This window comes from Schistocerca americana, chromosome 2, assembly GCF_021461395.2.
Source record: "Schistocerca americana isolate TAMUIC-IGC-003095 chromosome 2, iqSchAmer2.1, whole genome shotgun sequence".
Taxonomy (NCBI): domain Eukaryota; kingdom Metazoa; phylum Arthropoda; class Insecta; order Orthoptera; family Acrididae; genus Schistocerca; species Schistocerca americana.
The window spans coordinates 706,477,080-706,503,654 of NC_060120.1; the positions used below are offsets into that span (position 1 = coordinate 706,477,080).

General features: G+C 43.0%; 1 protein-coding gene across 1 annotated transcript in view; it reads left to right on the forward strand.

Annotated features, from left to right (window-relative positions):
• The window catches only part of LOC124594365, a 112,666-nt gene that overhangs the window by 6,447 nt on the left and 79,644 nt on the right, over positions 1-26,575 (forward strand). The window contains exons 2-3 of the mRNA XM_047132733.1: positions 6,934-7,086; positions 13,247-13,410. Coding sequence (XP_046988689.1) covers positions 6,934-7,086; positions 13,247-13,410 — 317 coding nt within the window. The remainder of the gene's footprint in view (positions 1-6,933; positions 7,087-13,246; positions 13,411-26,575) is intronic.

Consider the following 26,575-nt stretch of genomic DNA (forward strand, 5'->3'; position numbering starts at 1 on the left):
ACGTCGTCGAACTGTTCGTGCAGATGGTTGTTGTCTTGCAAACGTCCCCATCTGTTTACTCAGGGATCGAGACATGGCTGCACGATCCGTTACAGCCATGCGGATAAGATGCCTGTCATCTCGACTGCTAGTGATACGAGGCCGTTGGGATCCAGCACAGTGTTCCGTATTACCCTCCTGAACCCACCGATTTCATATTCTGCTAACAGTCATTGGATCTCGACCAACGCGAGCAGCAATGTCGCGGTACGATAAACCGCAATAGCGATAGGCTACAATCCGATCTTTATCAAAGTCGGAAACGTGATGGTACGCATTTCTCCTCCTTGCACGAGGCATCACAACAATGTTTCACCAGGCAACGCCGGGCAACTGCTGTTTGTGTATGAGAAATTGGTTGGAAACTTTCCTCATGTCAGCACGTTGTAGGTGTCGCCACTGGCGCCAACTTTGTGTGAATGCTCTGAAAAGCTAATCATTTGGATATCACAGCGTCTTCTTCTTGTTGGCTAAATTTCGTGTCTGTAGCACGTCATCTTCGTGGTGTAGCAATTTTAATGGACAGTAGTGTACTATCTTTCAATGAAAGGAAACATTGATTTTAATAAATAAATGAATAACTTTGGCATAACCGAAGATGTACTATCTTGTTCAAACTACACGGAGTGTGTGCTCAAGTTACAGACTGCGCCCCACAGTCGGAGTCATCAATAAGATGCCTTTCGATCTAGTGACGCTAGTGTTTTGTCTTGACGTACCTGTACGCAGACCAGCACATTCGGCAGAGCTCTCGCGCACTGAAAAGACTTGGCCATGGGTTGCTGAAGAACTGGCGCGCCACGACTCAGAAGGCATTACGACAGATTCACTCCGGCACAGATCTGAAGCGACATAGAACGACGTACCCGAATCTGTTATGCAAGTACTGTTCGATTCTGTGCCCTCGTGTCAGAGGTGGCAGCTATGTGTACTAAATTTCGCAGCCCGTATATCCCGCTCTCTTCCCCCCAAAAAATTACCAACAATTTTAAAAGCGTGTTCTTCATACCATAGTGTATACACACAGTAAGAAAATTTCGTTATTTGTACCCTTATTGGTGCTGCAATTTTAATGGCCAGGAACATAAACATGTGATTATAATGTGGAAGAAGTTTGTGGCCATTTTTAGAGGTTTCACTGTCATTTTTTGCGGAGCGAAAGACATTAAAGTTTGATTGTTTTCATTAATACCGTAGTCACAAGTAGCACTATGAAAAAATATATTCCGCCTTTTCACTTTCCAACATGGAGAGTTGTAGAGCATACTCGTACAACGTTGTTCCTAAGTACCTCCGAGCATTCAGAAGATGACAGCACAAAAACATCATGTGCTTCATTCTTATAGCACATAGCTACATTCTAAGTTACATTGTTTTAATTCTTGTTTTTTATAAAACAAATTCTACGACAAAGAAAAAGGACACACCACGAACAAATTTCTGAATGGGACGGAAATTGGCAGATGTGATGATCATGTACAGATAATCAAATCAAATGAATTCGTAGTTGCGAATAAGGATTACCATCAGCTGTAGAATGGAATGACGACAATGAACATTTCTGCCGGAGCGGGACACGAACCCGGATTTCTCTCTTATCGCTTATTTCCACTGTCGTCATTCCATTCTACAGCTGATGGTAGTCCTTATTCGCAACTGCGAATTCATTTGATGTGTTTCGTAACGGTTGTGGTCGCCGCAGTGACTGTTCCTTTGGATGTGTATGCATCGGAATCAGAATAAACATGTACTGCAATATCGTAGACAAACAAATGGTTACAATTTCAAAAAAACTGGATGAATTGTTCAAAAGAAAGAGCATCGCAAACTGACAAAATCAATAATGCGTTGCTCCACCTCTGGCCCTTATGCAAGCAATTATGGGGCTTGGTATTGGGTGATAGCGTTGTTGAATGTCCTCCTGAAGGATATTGCTCCAAATTCTGTGCAAATTAGCCCGTTATATTGTCAAAATCCCCAGCTGGTTGCAGGACCGTGCCCATAATCCTCCAGACGTTCTCAGCTGAGGAGACATCCAGTGCTCTTACTGGCCAAGGTAGGGTTAGGTTCAAAGTGGTTCAAGTGGCTCTGAGCACTATGGGACTTAACATCTGTGGTCATCAGTTCCCTAGAACTTAGAACTACTTAAACCTAACTAACCTAAGGACATCACACACATACATGCCCGAAGCAGGATTCGAACCTGCGACCGTAGCAGTCGCGCGGTACCGGACTGAGCGCCTAGAACCGCTAGACCACCGCGGCCGGCGTAGGGTTAGGTAGCACGAAGATAATGAGTAGAAACTCTCGCCTTGGGCGGAAGGACATTATCTTGCTGAAAGGGTAATTCCACGATGACTTGCAACGACGGGCAATGAAACGGGGTATAGTTGTAAGTGTGCTGTAAGGGTGCAGCGGACGTCAACGAAAGGGGTGCAGCTACGAAAAGGAATGGAGCCTCAGATCATCACTCCAGGTCATTGGGGCTTATTTCGAAGCAGACTCGTCACCGAAGACAGCAATACTCCAGTCAACGAGATTTCAGGGCGACGACGTGTCTGGAGGCGCCCTGAACAGCGGTGGGACGCCAACCTGACTGTCGCCCGCCATACAGCTCGACAACCAGGGGTAATGGTCTGTGGTGTCAGCCTCTTTTCATAGCAAGACCCCTTTCGTTGTCATCCGCGCTTTCCTTACAGCACAGTGGTGCGTTGACGATATTGTACACATTGTTTTGTTGTCCTTCATTCAAGCCATCCTGGGTACATTTCAGCAAGATAATGTCCGCCCACAGACGGCGAGCGTTTCTACTGTTCGCTTTCGTGCTTGCCAAATCTCACCTTGGCCAGCAAGGTCGCCGGATGTCTCCCCAATTGAGAAGTCTGGAGGATTATCGGCAGGGCCCTCTAACTAGCTGGGGATTTTGACGATGTAAGAGCCGGCCGGAGTGACCGAGCGGTTAAAGGCGCTACAGTCTGGAACCGCACGACCGCTACGGTCGCAGGTTCGAATCCTGCCTCGGGCATGGATGTGTGTGATGTCCTTAGGTTAGTTAGGTTTAAGTAGTTCTAAGTTCTAGGGGACTTATGACCACAGCAGTTGAGTCCCGTAGTGCTCAGAGCCATTTGAACCATTTTGACGATGTAAGGCATCAATTGGACAGCATTTGGCACGTTGTCCCTCAGCCAACATCTCTCTCAATCAGTGCCAACCTGTATAATTATACGTGTCATTGATTTACTCAGTTTCTGAAGCTCTTTCTCTTGAATAAATCATCCAGTTTTTTTTCTGAAACTGTGATCATCTGTTTGTCTGCAAGCATCTACCGATTGCCCTCCCATTCGGACAATTACTTCGTGGTACGTAGTTTGCTTTACTTTAGAGTATATGTAAGGTACATGTAGTGTACCATGGGTCTTAACCAGTACAAGGAAAAAATTTTCACAATTGTGCAAAGTGTTCAAAAAGTCTCCCAGAAGTGCCGTATAATTGTTAGCCGCGCGTGCCGTATGCCGCAATGAATATACCGAAATGAAACTCAGTGAAATACAAGTGATTAATTTATTGAATATTCGTTTTTACTTACAAATTGTTACATCAAATGTTGAAAGTGTCCCCGCTGTTGTTGAATACACAATTCAATTCGTCTAATCATGTTTCCAAACACAATCTGTAACATTTCTTCTGCAACAGAAGCAGTGAAAGTGGATATTGCAGTTTTCAATTCATCGATGGATTTTGGACGGTTTTTATAGACAATTGCGTTCGCTACACCCCAGAAGAAAAAGTCAGGTGGTGTTATGTCAGCCGATCGTGGAGGCCGAAGTCCCTGTGAAATTATGCGATCACCAAAAACCATCAGCAAGCAGTGACATTGAAAAGCGAGCTGTATGCGCGGTTGCACCATCTTGTTGAAAATAACCGTTCAGTATTTCACTTAACACAAGTTCTCCTGTGAATGGGTACAGAATATCACTGCAGTATCGTCGTGCGTTTATTGTTTCGCTGAAAAATATGGGACACACAATCTGACGTCTAAAAATTGCAATCCAGACTCCCATTTTCACAGAATGAAGTGGTTCCTCATGAATACACAATGGATTTGCAGTACTCCACATACGAGAATTTTGCGAGTTCATGTACGCGAATAGATGAAACCACGCCTCATCAGTGAAAAACGTTACATTAAGAATATCCCTTCCATTTTGTTGAACGAAATTTTTGAACCATTGACAACAACGCAGTCTCTTGCCATGATCAGTATTATTCAGTTCTTACACGACTGTCACTTTGTATGGGAAAAGTTCTAATTTTTTCCTTATAACTGTATGGGCCGTTCCGACACCAACATCGATTTCCGGGGCGTGATTTCTTGGTTCAAAATGGTTCAAATGGCTCTGAGCACTATGAGACTTAACATCTATGGTCATCAGTCCCCTAGAACTTAGAACTACTTAAACCTAACTAACCTAAGGACATCACACAACACCCAGTCATCACGAGGCAGAGAAAATCCCTGACCCCGCCGGGAATCGAACCCGGGAACCCGGGCGTGGGAAGCGAGAACGCTACCGCACGACCACGAGCTGCGGACGTGATTTCTTACTGACTTGTTAGGATGCATGGACATTTTATCGGAAATATCGAGTAGTTTACCCTCAGACAAAACGCTGCGACGACCACCTCTCGGTGCATCTGTCACTGAACCCGTACTTCGAAATTCGATTATCAAATCTCGCACAGTATCCCGATGTGGGAGTGTTGTCTCCGCGAAATCTGAATTAAATGTTTGACGAACTGAAGGTGCGTATTTACCGCCGGCTTTGAACACTTGTTAGAATAAAAACACACGTTCTACATGGTTAGCATTTTAACAGTGACAAAAACGAAGCAAACGAACAAAGCAACTAAACTTAAACGTTCACGTCAACACGTAACGCCACACACCAACGATGCTACTGACGCCGGCTGAGATAAACGAAACAGTGGAAGTTGGGAGAGTCTACTTAAAGGAAAATAACCCAGGCAGGCGAACAATCATACGACACGTGCGGCTAACAATCATACGGCACTGCGGAGAGACAAAAACACCCCGTATTACACTTCTTTCACACGGTTTTTTATCCTCCATAGCGACATTTAGAGACATTGTTCTCCTCTAAGTACTGAGCAAGGTTATCATCCTGGTCATATCGACTTACATTTCTTGGCTGGAGGACAACATTTCTTCTCTTGTGTGTTTTATCATCAGATCTAGAACTGTCAGAGCACTCCTATTCTTGGACAGACATTTCTCTAGAGCTGTGAGGAACTTCCTATATGGGAAGACTTTATTAGCTTATTAACCACATTTAGTTTACATTTTATTGAGAACAATCTGTTGCATTTTGGTACGCCTTCCTTTGTGCAAGACCTTTTATACATAATCCAACAATAAACAACAGCTAAGTCAGTAAAATGGCTAAAGAATCTAACTGGCCAGTTTGTTCTGATACTCACTTCCAATACACTTGGATAACAGACTGAAATCACTCTCCTCCAGAGTGCGAAGTATTTCTTAATCATCGATAACTGAATACAATAACATAAATTAATTCCTCGCTCAGAATTTAAAAGCTACTATTTACACTGTATAGGAGATAAGAAAGAGCTTCGAGGATGTAACCTGTAGTACACATATGTGTATTTCGAATTTCGACGTCTACTGTAGTGAACATGAGAACTAATTCTAGCAAAATATATGTTAATGAAACATAAGACCTTTTTCACATATTAAAAGCAATAACTAAAATAAATCTAAGGTACCTTCAGAGTGCGCGGTTTGGGCAGCCATTCTGCTGAATCGTCTGTTCAAAACAGCTGGCGCTGCAGGGAGAGTGTGATGTGATGTAGCAGCACAAAGTGAAACTACACAACGTACACGAACGTGTCATACAGGTCTTGGATTGATAAAAACAGCTTTATTGTTTTTATGAAGTGAAAACTCCACGTCACATATATCACCCAAGGACTGTAGACTAACAATGCAACTTGAAGGTACTACAACCTGCAGGTGCAAGCTGTAATCATAAGAACTCTGCAAAGCTTCCGCAGACTTTTCTTTAGCAGTGAGATGCTGATACATGGCAATAACATGCTGCAAATTGCCACTGATTCTCTGATAATCTACACAGTATGTCCCAGTTCCGTTAGGACTGCGGCTAAGAAAAATAAAAGTTATGGGTTATGTTCACAAAATCCCTGTATTTATTCAAAATAGCCTTCCCCTGAATCAAAACACAGCGGAAATCGTTTTAAGACAGTCACAGTAGGCCTTTTTTGGAGATGCACTTAGTACTGCAGTACAATTTTCTTGGATGTCCTTGATTGTGTCATTGCCAACTTCAATTTGAGGAACAACCAGAACTCGTATTCCGGGAATACAATGGGTGATCCAGGACTGTGATCCATTTGCTAACCAAAAACTCGTGCACAGTCTTCGCTTTGTGAGCTGGGGTGTCGTCATGGAGGAGCAATCAGGAACCTTCCTCTCCGGCATTCGAGTCGAATTCGACGAATTCTCGCCCAGAAACGCTGGAAGACTCAAAAAATTTGATGTTGCCTCACTGCTCCACTGCCATTTTCCTACGAGTGTCAGACAAGTATTGTTACATTCGCGGCCAGAGTGCCTGGTGCAGCAGTTCTAGCGATTTGGCTTTCTACACAGCTGTTTTCGAAACTTCAAAGATTGTAACGCCGCAACTCACCACGAGATGGCATTGCAGTTTGGAATTTCAGACAAGCACTCCTAACGGATCTGGAACACACTGTGTATATTGTGGAACACATACGTCCCCGTGCTAGTGAAATGGTCAGTGTGATGCTGTTAGTGGTACGCGTTCGCTGTGTGTGCAGTGCTGAGCCTGCTGACGGTGGTGCGGTTCCACAACGGGCCCTGCGTGACGCCGCACGGCGTGGCGGGCACGTGCTACCACCGCCTCGAGTGCGCCAGCAGGGGCGGCGCCGCCGGCGGACACTGCGCGCGCGGCTTCGGCGTCTGCTGCTACTGTCAGATGAGCTCCATTATACAGCTTTAAGGCTTCATGAAAAACGCACGTTGTTTTAAAGATGCACGAAGCCCACAATTTTTAAAATATGGCAATGTAATTTTGTACCATACTTTACACGAAGTTAACACATTTACTGTTACATTACTAGGATTGTATATATTTAACATTTCTGTGAAATTTAAAAATTTTATTTTCAAAAAATAATATACGTACCTTTTTCTTATAAACTAAGAGATTTCTACAAAATTTTCTCGGTTTAATCTCTTTGCAAACAGAAATCTTCTCTCATAATTTTTTTCAGTATATCGAATAAGCGAATTTTGATGATTTTTATCAATAATCCTGTAAGTATAACACAAAATTTGTGCAAAATTCCAAAAACTTTGCCATATATAGCAGCTTATACTTACAATTTCAAAATTTACTCTTTAGTCTACATTTATTGAGTTCGTAGAAATACGTGTACGAAGTTCGAAGTTTCATAATTGTAGCCTTCATAGATTACAAGAAAAACTTACATAACTTTTAAAAAAGACAATTTTCAGGAAATGCAATTTAAAGCTCAGCCTAATGTTTTTTTTCTTATTTCCCGCCTTCTGAAGGCCCCACATTTGTACATACGGACCTCTTTCCCTAGAAGGCTTCTCTTTTCGTTTCTTGTTTCCTACTTCCTTTCTTTTAAGAGGTCTTCAACTGACTTCCCATCTGTAGAGAGGCGCTGTAAATCTATTTTCCTATCTTGAGTGAAATTTCCTATCTTAAGGCCCATTCTTTCTAATGCCTTCATTCTCCCCACGTTCCTGCCATTAAATACAAGAAATGCATCATGAGTTGCAATTCTGACAACAGTAACAGATGAAAATCTTGTTTTTGGGCATCGTTCCCATATGAGTGAAACAGATTTATTTGGATTCTGGATTTTGCCATAAACACACTTTCTTAGAAGCCAAGTTTCAGCCAGCAACCTGTAAGTGGGCTTGACAACATCGAGAATACAATTTGGAAGCCTCTCCTTGCGAATGTACGGTTTGTTATCCATCTGAGCCTGTAGATATTTACACCAGCTAATGTGGCACAGATAATGAATGGGACGTTTATCTGTAGACACCATGTGCAAATATGTAGCCCATACTACACTTTTCATGTCACTTTACACCGGATAGGTACTGTCTGATAGACTTGCTGTAATACGCTTACGTAAATCTCCGTCAGTAGCACAAGTCAAAACAGCTGGTTTATTATTGATTCTAACATACAGAACGGAGTCACAGGTGATCTATAACACCAAAGGGTATATACACTGAAGCGCCAAAGAAATTGGTACAGGCCTGCGTATTCAAATACAGAGATATATATAAACAGGCAGAATACGGCGCTGCGGTTGGCAACGTCTGTATAAGACAACGAGTGTTTGGCGCAGTTGTTAGATCGGTGACTGCTGCTGCAATGGCAAGTTATCAACATCTAAGTGAACTTGAATGTGGTGTTATAGTCGGCGCACGAGCGATGGGCAGAGGTAGCGATGAAGTGGGGATTTCCCTGTATGACTATTTCACTAGTTAACTACGAAAATCCGGTAAAACATCAAACCTCCGTTATCGCTGCGGCCGCAAAAAGATCCTGCAAGAACAAGACCAACGACGACTGTTGAGAATCGTTCAACGTGACAGAAGTGTAACCCTTCCCCAAATTGCTGCAGCTTTCACTGCTGGGCCGACAAGTGTCAGCGTGCGAACAATTGAGCGAAACAACATCGATATGGGCTTTCGGAGCCGAGGGCTCATTCGTGTACCCTTGATGTTTGCAAGCAAAGCTTTACGCCACGCCTGGGCCCGTCAATACCAAAATTGGACTGTTGATGACTCGAAACATGTTGCCTGGTCGACGAGTCTCGTTTCAAATTGCATGGAGCGGATGGACGTGTACGGGTATGGATACCACCTCAATGAATCCATGGACCCTGCATGTCAGCAGAGGACTGTTCAAGCTTTCAACCGATGATCTTTTTCAGCTTTCAGCGAGTGGATCAGGCGATTCGAGGAAATCGTCGGTTCACAATTTCTGTATTGAGTGATTTATTTCTCTAAATTACAAGGTCAGCTCTGTATACCATCGTGAGTGAGCGACTTTAGTACGGCAAGCATTGTGCGAGATGGCTTCCCAAGATGCTGTCCGACAATCACAAAACAGCGAATGAGCGACGCCTAATCGTTTCTCCAGCGCTACCGTGATCCAGGAAAAATTTTTTGAACCAAATTTTCACAGGGACAGAAAAAGTGTCCATTTCGAAAATGAAGAGAAAAAAATGGCCACCCAAAGAGTGGAAGAATTGTCATTTCCTGTGTAAACCTCCATCAGAAAGTGTTGGCTATTGTGTTCTTGGACCGAAAAGGGGTTTTGTTGGTGGAATTCATGGATAGTGGCACGACAATCACTGCAGCCTCATACAATCTGACTATTCAACGTCTACGAAGGGCATTTCAGAAAAAGCAAATAGGCGTTTTGTCTTCAGGCATTGTTCTTCTTCATGACAACGCTCGGCCGCACTCTGCGGCTCCAATAAGGACGCTGCAGGGCTTTCGATTAGAATCGTTTGGTCACCCACCATACAGCCAGCTCTCGGCTCCCTCATATTTTATCTCTTTGCTCACATGAAACATTGGCTAAGAGGACAGCATTTTCGCAGGAACAACGAGCTAAAGACCAGCGTAGAGAACTGGCTGAAAGCTCAGGCAGCTGTTTTCTATGCGGTCTAGTCACATTAACGTGACCACCGCCTATGATCGACGTCAACATGCAGTAACACTCCATTTATTGATCGTTATCAGCGAAACCACTTGCGTTGCCTCACAAAATATTTTCCTTCGTTGTCTTTTCGTCAGCTAGCATACTGCTTTCAGCAGCAGAGCATTGGTCAATTACCTAAATCAAATTAACTAAATGGTGCTCTTACCATGATGCAAGGGCCACGTTGCTGCCATATAGGGGACTTTATATCATAGATAATATTTTTAGTGGTAGCGTCACTCTTTAAGTTCGAGTAAAAACTAAAAGGTGTATTTCCCGCTCTGTAATCATCTTACACAGGTCTGTTAGAAGCATTATGTACAATGACTGAACTAAAATTCATTGTGAGGAATGAAAGGGCATGATCAATAGTTGGAACTTCACTGCTAACAGTACTTGATATCGGAATACGCTGAGATTTCAAACATCAAGTCTCCAGGAATGTTAAAACGTTTCTTTTTGAATATCAAAAGATAACTTGAGCTTTCTTTCATAGTGCTGGACGCTTTACTCTCCTATTGGCTTTCATTGGATTTTCCTATATTTCGGTTCTTTCATTTTTCCTTAAGACAAGTTTTGAGTAACCATCTGTGACTTCGGCCATTTTACGTTTTACATCTATGAAGCAGTTGCTCCTTTCTGAACACTATGTAAGTTCTTTTCACCCTTTTTCTTTTTTCTTTCATTTTGATTTTGCTGAAATTCTCTTCTCTTGGTCTCTGTTTCTATGAAAATACGCATACTGTCTTCCATAAGGCAGACCTGCCGCACTAAAAAGCGTTTTTGACTCAGAGAACATACAAATCAACGCAAAATTAGATAAATTCTAGAAACGTCTTGGTCACGGTTTCTTGCTGATTACAAGCTTCAATCAACTTATAATTGTAATTTTTCATTTTTTTTCGTACGCGTCTTATTGAGCTATTCCAAAGAATTTATGAGTAAATTCATTGAAATAATTAACAGTAAACAGTCTTCACAGACGAGTAAATGTCACAAGTGGAAAGTTCACTAAAAGCATTTACTTACAAAAAGATAGGAAATGCTTTAAGATCCAGGTTTTACTCGTGACACTTGGGGCATGAAAATCAGTGACTTGTCCAGTGATCATATGGAATTGAAGTGCGTTCTCTTGCAAATGCTTTGTCCTTTAATCGCTTCTCTTGGCTTGATTTACCACTCCAAATATTTTAGTTTTTCGAGTCTTCAATAACTGTATCAGTAATTTGGGTGGTGCCCCTCCTCTGACTCCAAATTAATGCTTGAACATTTCTAGCTTCACACCAACTTTTGCACCATGTCCACTACTCACGCGTCCGTATATTATGTTGAAAATCAAAATACACTCCTGGAAATTGAAATAAGAACACCGTGAATTCATTGTCCCAGGAAGGGGAAACTTTATTGACACATTCCTGGGGTCAGATACATCACATGATCACACTGACAGAACCACAGGCACATAGACACAGGCAACAGAGCATGCACAATGTCGGCACTAGTACAGTGTATATCCACCTTTCGCAGCAATGCAGGCTGCTGTTCTCCCATGGAAACGATCGTAGAGATGCTGGATGTAGTCCTGTGGAACGGCTTGCCATGCCATTTCCACCTGGCGCCTCAGTTGGACCAGCGTTCGTGCTGGACGTGCAGACCGCGTGAGACGACGCTTCATCCAGTCCCAAACATGCTCAATGGGGGACAGATCCGGAGATCTTGCTGGCCAGGGTAGTTGACTTACACCTTCTAAAGCACGTTGGGTGGCACGGGATACATGCGGACGTGCATTGTCCTGTTGGAACAGCAAGTTCCCTTGCCGGTCTAGGAATGGTAGAACGATGGGTTCGATGACGGTTTGGATGTACCGTGCACTATTCAGTGTCCCCTCGACGATCACCAGTGGTGTACGGCCAGTGTAGGAGATCGCTCCCCACACCATGATGCCGGGTGTTGGTCCTGTGTGCCTTGGTCGTATGCAGTCCTGATTGTGGCGCTCACCTGCACGGCGCCAAACACGCATACGACCATCATTGGCACCAAGGCAGAAGCGACTCTCATCGCTGAAGACGACACGTCTCCATTCGTCCCTCCATTCACGCCTGTCGCGACACCACTGGAGGCGGGCTGCACGATGTTGGGGCGTGAGCGGAAGACGGCCTAACGGTGTGCGGGACCGTAGCCCAGCTTCATGGAGACGGTTGCGAATGGTCCTCGCCGATACCCCAGGAGCAACAGTGTTCCTAATTTGCTGGGAAGTGGCGGTGCGGTCCCCTACGGCACTGCGTAGGATCCTACGGTCTTGGCGTGCATCCGTGCGTCGCTGCGGTCCGGTCCCAGGTCGACGGGCACGTGCACCTTCCGCCGACCACTGGCGACAACATCGATGTACTGTGGAGACCTCACGCCCCACGTGTTGAGCAATTCGGCGGTACGTCCACCCGGCCTCCTGCATGCCCACTATACGCCCTCGCTCAAAGTCCGTCAACTGCACATACGGTTCACGTCCACGCTGTCGCGGCATGCTACCAGTGTTAAAGACTGCGATGGAGCTCCGTATGCCACGGCAAACTGGCTGACACTGACGGCGGCGGTGCACAAATGCTGCGCAGCTAGCGCCATTCGACGGCCAACACCGCGGTTCCTGGTGTGTCCGCTGTGCCGTGCGTGTGATCATTGCTTGTACAGCCCTCTCGCAGTGTCCGGAGCAAGTATGGTGGGTCTGACACACCGGTGTCAATGTGTTCTTTTTTCCATTTCCAGGAGTGTACAATGTAACCATGATCAAATTATGTTTCTTTGTCTATTGTAGGAAGTAAATTAATTGGCACAAGTTATCCAGGAACTTAGGAAAGAACTTATCAGTGCAGATAAAACTGTCTGATTTGACTATCCAGCTGATGTCTATGTAGAGCTGATTGTGTAAGGGGCTCCTGTACGATAATTATTATGTCATGTTTGTAGTTGCTTGTAGTAATCTGTTAGACAATAACGCGTTTTTACTATTGCTTTCAAGGGTGAAATTTCATTTTCATTCAAAATGTATGTTCTCCTCCTGCATAATTTCTTTCAAGTCTTTGTTGAACAGTCTTTTCTTTACTGTTACTTTTGTTTCAAAACGTTAATCTACATGAATAAAATTATTATTCAAACAACAGTAAAATATTTAACAGTTTTCCTTTCGACACGGAAATGTTTACCTCTCTTTGCATGTCTAAAATACCTTCTCTCCATGTATAGGTTGCTAAATATAATGAACACTCGTATTTTTAATCAATTTACTTAAATGCATTTCTGATAATGTTTTGTTTCAGACAACTTTGGCTAAGTATGTAGCGGTTGTTTGTAAAATAGTAGGGTTTGCTTTATTACAGTTGTGAGGACATGTGGCCAGCAAAGCGACCAAAATTGTACATATTTTGTAAATCCAGGATTTCCAGCGGCTTATGTGAACGGGCAGCCTTCTGAATGCGTTCTGACCATTAACAAGCGCAGTCCGAAGGTTACTCAGCTGCGGCTGGATTTCAAGATATTTGAGGTAGGAAAACAGAAAATAAAGGTAAAAAATATAACTTAGTTACCGCCGTTTGTGAAAACTGCAGTGCCCAAAGTTCCTGGAAAATGGCTAATCGAAACTTTTTATAAAATGCAGTAAAGTGGATCGGATGTGAAAACCCAAAAATTATGAGTATCGCAGCGTTAATATAATAATTTTCGAGTAAAGACAGGTCAGCTGATAAACCTCATACCATTAACTGCAGGACCTCATGTCACTATTACTCGTAATATTGCAAGTGACGCCCGCTAGAGCGAAAGGTGATTGGTTGTCCCCTGTTTGGTAGTACTGTGTTGTTTATTTGTCTATATACACAACAGAATCATTGGGGGAAGTGGCAACAAAACGACTATTCACGTTGGTGTGTAGAATATATGAGTCTGGCGATATACCATCTGACTTTCTGAAAAGCATCATCCACACAATTCCGAAGACGGCAAGAGCTGACAAGTGCGAGAATTATCGCACAATCAGCTTAACAGCTCATGCATCGAAGCTGCTTACAAGAATAATATACAGAAGAATGGAAAAGAAAATTGAGAATGCACTAGGTGACGATCAGTTTGGCTTTAGGAAAAGTAAAGGGACGAGAGGCAATTCTGACGTTACGGTTAATAATGGAAGCAAGGCTAAAGAAAAATCAAGACACTTTCATAGGATTTGTCGACCTGGAAAAAGCGTTAGACAATATAAAATGGTGCAAGCTGTTCGAGATTCTGAAAAAAGTAGGGGTAAGCTATAGGGAGAGACGGGTCTTATATAGTTTGTACAACAATCAAGAGGGAATAATAAGAGTGGACGATCAAGAACGAAGTGCTCGTATTAAGAAGGGTGTAAGACAAGGCTGTAGCCTTTCGGCCCTACTCTTCAATCTGTACATCGAGGAAGCAATGATGGAAATAAAAGAAAGGTTCAGGAGTGGAATTAAAATACAAGGTGAAAGGATATCAATGATACGATTCGCTGATGACATTGCTATCCTGAGTGAAAGTGAAGAAGAAATAAATGATCTGCGGAACGGAATGTACAGTCTAATGAGTACACAGTATGGTTTGAGAGTAAATCGGAGAAAGACGAAGGTAATGAGAAGTAGTAGAAATGAGAACAGCGAGAAACTTAACATCAGGACTGATGGTCACGAAGTCAATGAAGTTAAGGAATTCTGCTACCTAGGCAGTAAAATAACCAATGACGGACGGAGCAAGGAGGACATCAAAAGCAGACTCGCTATGGCAAAAAAGGCATTTCTGGCCAAGAGAAGTCTACTAATATCAAATACCGGCCTTAATTTGAGGAAGAAATTTCTGAGGATGTACGTCTGGAGTACAGCATTGTATGGTAGTGAAACATGGACTGTGGGAAAACCGGAACAGAAGAGAATCGAAGCATTTGAGATGTGGTGCTATAGACGAATGTTGAAAATTAGGTGGACTGATAAGGTAAGGAATGAGGAGGTTCTACGCAGTATCGGAGAGGAAAGGAATATGTGGAAAACACTGATGAGGAGAAGGGACAGGATGATAGGACATCTGCTAAGACACGAGGGAATGACTTCCATGATACTAGAGGGAGCTGTAGAGGGCAAAAACTGTAGAGGAAGACAGAGATTGGAATACGCCAAGCAAATAATTGAGGACGTAGGTTGCAAGCGCTACTCTGAGATGAAGAGGTTAGCACAGTAAAGGAATTCGTGGCGGACCGCATCAAACCAGTCAGTAGACTGATGACCAAAAAAAAAAAAAAAAAAAATACACAACAGAGGCGCTTGCTGATTGTGAGATATAACATGTTGAAATACTGTGAACAGAGATACCAACGAGTGTGATAACATGCGAATCTAAACTGATAGGAACCATGGTTTGGTATCATAATAAATGGTTCGAAATTCCGAATATGGTATTAGGTATTATTAGATATTATTTGTCTATTGTAGTCTAGACCTCCTACTGTGACCTACGAACTGGATACCAGTACTACTTTACTATTTACTTTGTCCACTGTGCAATACGAGTTAGGTAAATTCAGGATGGGAGAAAGCAAGTGGTCGAATAAACAAAAGAATCTTGCCGTCTAGGTAGAGCCTAGACTGGCTTTCAGAGTTACGTGACCACAGCTGCGAAAGTTTTCCCTATTCATTAATATGAAAGTTTGCAAAAATGGAGACATTTATGAAGTTTTCATGACTAATCTTCAAGATAAATATTTTGGTAAAGTGGTCAACAGTCTTGATGAAGGTTGAAGCAATTGCCCAAACCTCGCCCAGAGAGTGTTCGAAGTGTTAGCTTCAAAGAATCTTCATTTTCGATGCCGAGAGTGAGATAGATCAGAGCGTTCATTGTATCGTCCAACACTTCCCATTTCCATCAGTGTATTGTTTTGTGGTATCTTAAATCAACACTGCAGTTATATATCAATCTACGTTGGTGGAGGAGAGTCTCGGCTGCAGTGTGGTTTGCTGCAGGACCGTGGTTAGTCTCTTGCCAATGGCACACGTACAGAGCGGGCGCATAAACCGACCGAAATAAAATAAATTAAAGATGGTTTAAGGATTAATCGGGAGAGGTAAGTGAGTTCTTCTACTCCTTGTGTTCCTACCGTCTGATTACGAGAAGAAGCCGCTTGCTCGGCCAGCTACTTTCGTCCAGGTAGCATCATAAGGAGATAACTAGAACCGAACAGACGTCCACCGATAACTTAGTTCACACGCCTGCTCCCTAAGCAGTTTTCTCATGTTCAGTAATTGGAGTTCTTGCTGTTACCTCGCTGCAGAACTGAAGGATCTCGAGGGTGTGAAGGAGCGCTGAAGTAAATACCCTATTTGGATGAAGGCTCCCGATTTTTCCCAATTTATGCCGACTGAAAAAAGGGTGAAAGGGATATGTAATTTTCTTGCCACTGCTCCTCAGTTTCGGATGACACGACCGGATGCGGAAATAAAAAAAAAATCGAAAGTAAGTTGTTGTGGCTGATAGTGATTGTGACCATTGAAAGTTGTATTCTGTTCATCTTGGGAATATAATTTCATCAAATTAAAGATGAAAAAAATTCGTCAAGGTCGAAAAAAGTGGAAGCAGACCATCAAATTTAGATATCTTGCCGACAGAAAACGCTAAAGCTGCCAAATATAGCTTCGACGGCATTTTCGATGTGTTTACTTCGCTGAAAGCAATGACATGCAAAGTAAAATTATAATAAAAACACAATTCCTGGAAAATAATATTTTTTCAGTTTTTTCAAATCTACGTAGAAAAAATTGTGGAAATGTAATTTTTGGGGTGAGTAGCGTTGCGGTAAGAGCAGGGGGCACCTCGGTAAGGCTGATTTGCCACTATATCCCCAAGTAAATTTTACCCAATTTATTCAAAATCAACGGCATCAGTACAAGCTGTTAAATTATAGCCCTTTTCTCTTACATCTAATTAATAATTTATGAGGGGCAATTACAGTCTGTTCTTTATCATACATCACACTTAGACCAAGCCATAAACAGTAACACATAGATTTTGTTTTACTTTCAGTTTCCTTAGAAAGTTTATTTACTACAAAGATACATTTAATTTATTTGCAATGTTTTCACCAGGACAGTTCATTTAAGGAATATTTATCAATATTGCTTTATTTTTATTGTACCTACTTATACTATTTCCTAAATCTACGTAGAAAAGATTGCGAGTATTATAATTTTTGGGGTGAGTGGTGTTGCGGTAGGAGCAGGGGGACATCACGGCTTTCGCAATTCTGCCAGGGGCGCAAGATCACCTCGGTAGCGCTGTGATTTGCTGCTATATCCCAAAGTAAACTTTACCTAATTTGTTCAAAATCAACGGCATCAGTACAAGCTGTTCAGTACGTATGGTCAGAACAGAAATTATTTTAGGCTATCTTTGTCTACAGATCTGCGGCAGCACTGTAGCTGATGTCAAGAGCGTACCCTACCCAGGATCTTATCTAGATAAGGGTGAAGGAGGGTAAAGGGGTGCTGTGAACGACAAAATAGTTTTGAGATTTCACAACAAATGGTTGTGGGTGCACGTACTACTCGTCTATAGTACATCACATGTTATGACTTTCTTAAACCTCATACTGCATTGATAGTATGTCTTTCGGGGCAGGATGCGAGGATAAAAACTGTAGAGGGAGACAGAGACCGGAATACATCCAGCAAATAATTGAGGGCGAAGGTTGTAAGTGTTACTCTGAGATAAAGAGGTTGGCGCAGGAGGGAAATTCGTGGCCCGCACATCAAACCAATAAGAAGACTGATGACCCCCCCATCCTCCCCCCCCCCCCCCCCCCCAAAAAAAGTGCCAATTCAGTATGTGAAGCTGCCTTTTCCTACTCCTCGCTGGGTAATTCCTTGGCAGCTATGCAAAAAGTGGTATGCATTTTGGCAACAAAAATTTGTAGACGGCTGCATTACCATCATATTCGTGGCTCTTAGAAAAAAATCAGTATTATTCAATTTTTTACGCAGTACCCCTATACAAAACATGTGCTGCCAGGCCTTTGCTTACGAGGATCACACTTAATAGGCAGCTGACTAACACAGTCAGCGTTGGATAAACACGTCACTCTTTCTGACTCGACGTTTGGATTACTATAAGTTGTTACACAAGCCCCTCCCTCTATCCCCCCCCCCCTCCTATTGCTCCCAGCACTTTCACGTTTTCGCCTTATCGTTGCAGCTGGTTAATTCAGACAACGCAAGCCAACAATAGTGGCCGGCCGGAGTGGCCGAGCGGTTCTAGGCGCTACAGTCTGGAACCGCGCGACCGCTACGGTCGCAGGTTCGAATCCTGCCTCGGGCATGGATGTGTGTGATGTCCTTAGGTTAGTGAGGTTTAAGTAGTTCTAAGTTCTAGGGACTGATGACCACAGCAGTTAAGTCCCATAGTGCTCAGAGCCAACAATAGTGAAGAACTGAAAGCTTGCTTTGTAGTGGCTTAAATGCAAATGCCCAGAATGTTTCACGCTAACACATGCATAATCTACATATATATCCTGCGAACTGCTGTGAAGTGCATGGCAGAGGGTAAGTCCCATTATATCAGTTATTAGGGCTTTTCTGCGTTCCATTCACCAAAGGACTGTGGGAAGAATGATTGTTTAAATGCCTCTGTGTGTACTGTAACTAATCTTGTCTTCGCGATCCCTATGGGCGCGATATTAGGGGGTTGTCGTATATTCCTAGAGTACGCTATTCATTGAAACCCGGTTCTTGAAACTTTGTTGATAGACTTTGTCGGGATAGTTTCCGCCTGTCTTCAAGAGAGTGCCAGCTCCGTTCTTTCATCATCTCTGTGACATTGTCTCGCGTCAAACCTGCGACCATTCGTACTGTCCTTCCATGTACACTTACAGACTACCCTGTTGGTCCTATTTGGTACAGACCCCACATATTGAGCAATATTCTAGGTGGATCAAACGAGTGACTCGTAAACAATCTCCTTTGTAGACTGATTAAGTTTACCTAGTATTCTACCAATAAACCTAAGTTTGCTACCTGCTGTACCCACGACTGAACCTATGTGATCGTTTCATTTCATGTCCCTACTACATATTTCACCCAGGTATTAGCATGAGTTTACCAATTCCAACTGTGACTCACTGACATTATGTTCACAGGACACTTGGTTTTTTTCGTTATGTGAAGTACACAACGGTACATGTCTGAGTGTATGAAGGAAGTTGCCTATATCTGCACCACTTTGAAATCCTTTCAAGGTCTGATAGAATATTTCTGCAGCTTTGTTTGGACTGTACTTCATTGTAGATAACTGCATCATCTGCGAAAAGTCTGATGTTTTTATTAATATTGTCCGCAAAATCATTAATATACAACATTAACAGCAAGGGACCCAACACACTTCGCTGCAGTAAACCCGAGGGTACTTCTACACTTGTCAGTGACTTTTCATCTGCGTCCTCACTACTAAAAAATCCTCAGTTCAGTCACAAATTTTTCCTGATACTCCATACGATTATACTTTTGATAATAAGCATAGGTGTGATACTGAGTCAAATACTTTTCGGAAATGGAGAATAGCTGGCTGCCTTGATATTTGTCTTTCAGGATGCCATGTGAGATAACTGCGAGGTGGGTTTGACATGACCTATGTTTTCGAAATCCATGCTGGTTGGTATGGAGAAGGTCGTTCTGTTCGAGATATCTAATTATGTTCGAGCTCAGTATATGTTCCAAGACTCTACAGTAAATGTATGTCATCGATACTGGACGGTAGTTTTGTGGATCACTTCTGCTGCCCTTCTCGTAGACAGGTGTGACCTGTACTTTCTTCCAATTACTAGACACGGTTTTTTGTCCGAGGGATATACGTCAGATCATAGTTAACAGAGGGACTAATTCACCTGAAAATTTGGTATAGATCTGACAGGTATACCATTGGGCACTGGGGTTTTGCTCGGTTTTAACGATTTTAGCTGTTTCTCAGCGTCACTGACACTAATTTTTATTTCGTTCATATTTTCGATGGAACGAGTCTTAAATTGGAGGATTACTCCTGCGTTTTTCTTTGTAACGAACGTTTGAAAACAGAGTTAAGCATTCCAGGGTTTTGCCTGCGACTCTCAGTTTCAGTTCCTGTCTCGCCAGGCTAGTGACTGGACTTAGTTTTGCGCAACTAACATCCTTTACATATGACGAGAATTTCTTTGGGTTTCGTGAAAGGTGTTTCGACGGTATTCTGCTAAGGCAGTCATCGAATGCTTCAAGCATTGCTCTCTTCACTTCCGAATGCGTTTCATTCAGCATCCCTTTATCCATAGCCCTATGCTTTGTTTTATACCTGTTATCTAACAGGCTCTTCATTCAGCATCCCTTTATCCATAGCCCTATGCTTTGTTTTATACCTGTTATCTAACAGTCTCAAGTTCTTTAGAAGTTCCTTTACTGTAAGTGTACACCGTGGAGGACCTCTCCTGTCATGGACTGTTCTACTAGACACATATCTATCCATGCATGGTCAACTATTCTTTTAAACTTGAGCCTTAGTTCCTCTACATGCTTCTCTCCTGACGTCAGACTTTCAATTTTGTGTCAGTCCTTGGTAATGAGTCTTCCCCAAACAATCTCACTTGCAGCATCAATTTCTATTCCGGTGAATTTGAGTTTCTTGTGTACCGCGACAAATAAACCACCTCCATCACTCATTTCCCTATCCTTTCGGTATACGCTTACATTTTCCCCAAAGATCTTATTACTGTCGACAACTTCAGGTTTTAACCAGCTTTCTGTGTCTAGTGTTATGTGACCTACTGCGCTTTTTAGGAGCACATCAAACTCTGTCACTTTGTTGCGAACGTTTTGGTAGTTAACCACAAGGATTTTAATAGTCTCGTCTACAGGAGGCATTTCTTAGGATCTTAAATTGTTAATTCCGGGCTTCATGCAGCTGTCGTTATCTTACTGGACGTAGAGTAGCATAATTTAAAAAACCCTTGTGTTCAGCCGGCCGGTGTGACCGAGCAGTTTTAGGCGCTTCAATCTGGAACCTCGCGACTGCTACGGTCGCAGGTTCGAATCCTGCCTCGGGCATGGATGTGTGTGATGTCCTTAGGTTAGTTAGGTTTAAATAACTCTAAGTTCTACGGGACTGATGACCTCCGATGTTAAGTCCCATAGTACTCAGAGCCATTTTAACCATTTTTTGAACCTTGTGTTCACCTCACCCATAGCCAGCTGCCTGACTAGCTACCACTGTTGTGCAGTGCACACCCGCGTGGTTTAGTGAGACCCTACAACTCTCAACCCGACGGCGCAAGTCTGTGTAGTCACAGGTGTCACTAATAGCATCATGGGATTAAGTATTTCATTTAATTAACTGCACAGATTTTACCATGATATGTTGAGGCCAGCAAAGCGTAGTGGTAGCAATACTGAATGATTCTAGCAATAGATTGTAAACCAAAAGTTCGCCAGTCTATTGATTGATTTTTATTTGGTCCTATTTGATTACATTATATACACAACCTTCACCTGTACTATATGGCAAGTCAACTTGATCTAATGTCTTAAAGTATTTGGCCTACGTATTGCTATATAGAACATCAAACTATCAAACATGATTGTAATGTTGCACAGATTTTTTTCTATCAATTTATATTTAGATCTTGAAGTTGTTTGCATACTCTTTAACTCAGTTAACTATCGAGCAGGCACACAAAAGCATATGATGTATACAATATTTTCAGGTGATTACAATACATTCCTACTGGTTGTGGCAGTGATACGTTTTTGAACTTGATGCCGAGAGAATATCGAGACATAGATTTCAAATGGTTCAAATGGCTCTGAGCACTATGGGACTTAACATCTGAGGTCATCAGTCCCCTAGAACTTAGAACTACCTAAACCTAACTAACCTAAGATCATCTCATATCCATGCCCGAGGCAGGATTCGAACCTGCGACCGTAGCGGTCGCGCGGTTCCACACTGAAGCGCCTAGAACCGCTCGGCCACACCGGCCGGCTCGAGACATAGATGTGAACTCTCTGACATGTTTAGTTTTGTTATCTTTGCCATAATAATTTAAGTTCAGTTCGTTAACATTCAGTTCCTTTTATCGAATGTTCTTGTTGTCATTCATGAAGAATAAAAGCCTAATTCTTTAAGTTCTAAAGCTATGTACAATTATTAAGTGGAAAACTTAAGCGGCCACATATTTTGTGACCCCGTCTATGAACTTTAGTACCTTCCTACCAACGGCATTTTCGATAAACGGCGGAAATACGCAAGGAGCAAATGAACGACAACGGCATATTATGCCATTTCATCGTAGACAAATTAGCAAACTGCGCGATTACATTGGGATTTTGGAGCTTATTGTTCCATCAAATACGAGCATGAAGCTCACGCAGTGCAACAAAAACGGTGTAAATTCTGCAACGCCAACATATCACAGCACAATGAAATTTCTGCCGAGACAGAAGATGTTAAACCAAACACTAAGACTCTATCGGCTCAGATAAATACTCTCGGCTTGCAACCGTGTGTAACAACGAATTGTATAACGGAGCCGTGACCATAGTTCGAAGCAACGAGATACCGGTCCACCACTTGCAGCAGTTCGTCGGCGCCGCGCCTGCAGTTACTGCTTACTGACAGAATTTAATGCCACCCAACAACAACCGTTGTTTGCGTTAGTGGAGAACATAGTTCGGTGGCAACTAGTGATCAACTACCGTAGACAATTCAACTTGGTGATAAGCAATCTGAACCAAAAAGCCACAACATTGGTATCGGACATTATAGTCCACCCACCGCCAGATGGAGCTTGAAACAAAATAAAAGAAGAGCTAATATCTCGCTGTACAAACTCAACCGATCTCAGGGTCAGGTACGTACTATATCAAGGGAAAAGACGTGACAAGACCCCATCAGAGTTCAGGCGACATCCAAGATTAGTGAACAGCTCCACCATGTCCAATGGTTTGTCACTACATGTTTGGCAATTACAACTGCCGGCACAAGTACGGACGGCGTTGGAAGTATACGACTATAAGTCACCCAACAAATCACTTCAGGTCGCCAATAGCATTGCCCGCAGCAATTGCCATGACATAGGCGGACAGTCCCAGCCGAGTTCCCCTGAGGCGACTCTGGACAACGCGGCCGTCATGTCATGATGCCTGTCGAGCGTCTACAAGGAAATTTGAAGCTTAAGAACCACTGTGGAAGTGCTGCAGCAACGACGAGGCGCAAATAATCGAACACAGGAACTGCGGAAGACCTTCCGTGAGGAATGCTGGTACCTCAAATATTTTGGCCAACATGTGTGAAGTGTAACTCACGTTGCAGTTACTCAAATAGCCAGTATGTCCACAGTAACAGTGTAGGGCCTACACACTGTCGGCAGCAACACCTCCACATGCACACTGAACCATGTAAAGAAGACTATGTGTCAGCCACACAGATACGACGAAGACACTGCCGGCCGCGGTGGTCTAGCGGTTCTAGGCGCTCAGTCCGGAACCGCGATGCTGCTACGGTCGCAGGTTCGAATCCTGCCTCGGGCATGGATGTGTGTGATGTCCTTAGGCTAGTTAGGTTTAAGTAGTTCTAAGTTCTAGGGGACTGATGACCACAGATGTTAAGTCCCATAGTGCTCAGAGCCATTTGAACCATTTTTGACGAAGACACTGGCTCCAACATCACCACGTTGTCTGTCAGCCATGCGCTGGACGACAAACAGGATGTTCAAGCATGGTTGAAAGCACTATGCAACTCTGCGATCAACACTCACTTACACAGTGTTCCATTTCGATGTCGATTTCTCCATAACCTCACGTGGTTATTTGCAGATGTTGATGTCTCTGAATCTATTTTAGGCACTGACTTCTGTGCATATTTGTTACTAGCAGTTGACCTGCAGAGAACACGATTACTGAGCTCAGTTGACAACAGTGCAGCACCGGGAACTAGAGACCACCGCTCGATCAAACCATCAAGCGAGTATCAGGTACAGGTTCACCACAATGACGCCAAGCACAATACAGGGTATCACACACCTGGACAAGCAGTATCACTATGTGCAAGCAGAACTGCACCTGAACGCTTAACAGACACAAATGCAATGTTGCTGACTAGAATCATTTGCTGATACATTAACCCACAGTCTTCGTCCTCTTAAGCAGAGACCATGACGCTGAGATCACGTTTTTACTCCAAACTTTTTATGCCTTTAGTAGGTCATTAAAACAATATAACATGCAAGTACGAGGGTTGTCCGAAAAGTAAGATCTCCAGCGAACTCTCGTCGGGACTGAGTGAGCTAGCTAAAATCTGACAACAGCGCCATGTTCCCCACACCACTATTCTTGCCAGTCCCCCCTCTCTGCGACGCTCATTCTTGGCGTAGCAGACATCAACGAGGGAGGAAAAATCGACCCTCCCGCCAAGTGTGAATTGCATTCTGTGATTAGATTTCCGTGGTTTATGGCGTCAACCCCTATTGAAATCCATCGTCAGTTGACCAACGTGTACGGAGAAAAGTGTATGGACGTAAAAAAGGTAAGTGGTATAGGGAGATCGCAAACGGCCTTACAGTCGACGTGGCGGCCGCGGGCGTTCATCAGTTTTAGACGAGACAGTGATAAAAGTCGAAGAAGTTTTGCTTGTGGATCGGCGTGTGACTGTGTGAGAGATTGTTGAACTGATAGGAGACTTATCTAAGACTACAGTGGACAAGATTTTGATGGACGTTTTGAAGTATCATAAGGAGTGTACCAGGTGGGTGTCATGGATGCTCACTGAAAAAAGAAGCGCATTGAAAGTGCCCGAAATTTCCTGCACCGTTACTGGGAAGAGGGTGACGAATTTTCGAAATCCCTTGCAACCAGAGACGAGACTTGGGCCCAGTACTTTATACCAGAGACTAAGGGACAATCAAAACAATGGCAGCGTTCCAGTTCTCCAAATGTCAAGAAGTTCAAGCAAACGCCATTAGCGAGGAAGGTGACGGTTTCGGTATTCTTGAATAGGTAAGGTGTTCTCGTGGTAGACTACCTGGAAAGAGGTACAACTATCAACGTGGCTAGGTACTGCGAGGCACTAACAAAGCCACGCCGAGCCCACCCTCATGTCGCCCGCACCGCAACAGATCTCATCACCAAATTTGAGTGGGAAATCATTGACCATCCTCTGTACCGTCCTTATTTGGTTCCCAGTAACTACTATTTGTCCCCCAGTTTGAAACAACCCTTGGGGAGAGTGAAATTCTCAAGCTACGAAGAACTGAAGCCAGCTGTCCATTCCTTCCTGCGCACGTCGACAGGAGAGTGGCACGATGCAGTATGAAAAAGCTTCCAGAGTGTGTCACAAAAATGCGTCGATCATGACGGGGACTACGTTGAAAAATAGCTAAAAGTCCAAGCTTTCAGGATCTGTAATCGGTTTTGCAATAAAATGTTATTTACTGTGTGAAAAAGCTTTGGAGACCTTAATTTATGGACAACCTTCGTAGTAAGGTGCACTACTCTGGCAATTCTGGGAAAATCGCAAGAGAAGTTTTACATGTCTGTTATGAAGCCGATGTATCTGTGTCACGGTGCTGGCTGTAAGAAGTCAATGTGGTCATGTGGTTAGCGCTTGCACTAAGCAAGAGGGTTGTAGGTGAGACGGCAGCTCAGATCCTGTCAACACTTATTTTTTAATCTATATTTTTTTCATCAGTGGTCAAATTATTTAATTTGTATGACATTTGAGAGGTAATATAATGAAAAAACACGTGCATTATCATGAAGTTGTAGTGAATTTCAGATGTAATTTAATTATTGACTCTACTTTTAATTAAATTTTCAAGGAAAAGGGACAGGCTTGGAAAGCCCAAGTCAAGCCACAATAAATAATGATGCGAATGACGTTATTCAGTAATATAGTACATCACGATGTGTCAGATCATGAGAGTAATGTACAATTATTTGTTAGATGTGCTCTCGACATCACATGTTGCAGGATGGTATTTGTCATACAGACATGGAAAACATAAATTGAAATGGCATCTACTACATCGAATGAATGCAGTTTCCCCACTTTTACAGGGAATGTTCAGAGTTTCTAAGGGAAAACACACATCGCTGGCATTTTAAAAAATTTCTCTTTCTTCCGATTGTTTGGATGCAAACCATGTATGGCCAGTGATGAAAAAACCACATGACCACCATGAATCCGTATGTCCAGCATTATGCAAAGATACGTAAGACACATAATAGACATGTAAAACTTCTCTTACGTTTTCTCACACTAGCTAGAGGTGTGCACCTTACTACTCGCACATTATGTTGTTTTAATGGCCTGTAAAGCTGTACAACGTTTTAAATAAATTTGTGATCCCAGCATAGCAGCCTTCCCTTGTACGACCTTAGCCACAAGAAAGATGGCTCTTAGAGGCCCTGTGGCAATTATCATCTAGCCATATACCCATAGCGACTACTGACATGACGAAGAATGCGGTGACCATGCCATTTGTTTTATTTGAATTTTTACTCAGGTCTTTTGGCCTCTAAAACGTCGTTCAAATACGGGAACGTTTTGTCGATGGGGTGTTCAAAGGCTGTCTGACCATGGAATGGTATTTAATGAAAACAAATGCGTCACAGGGAAACCTCAAGTCACCATCCTAGGCCATA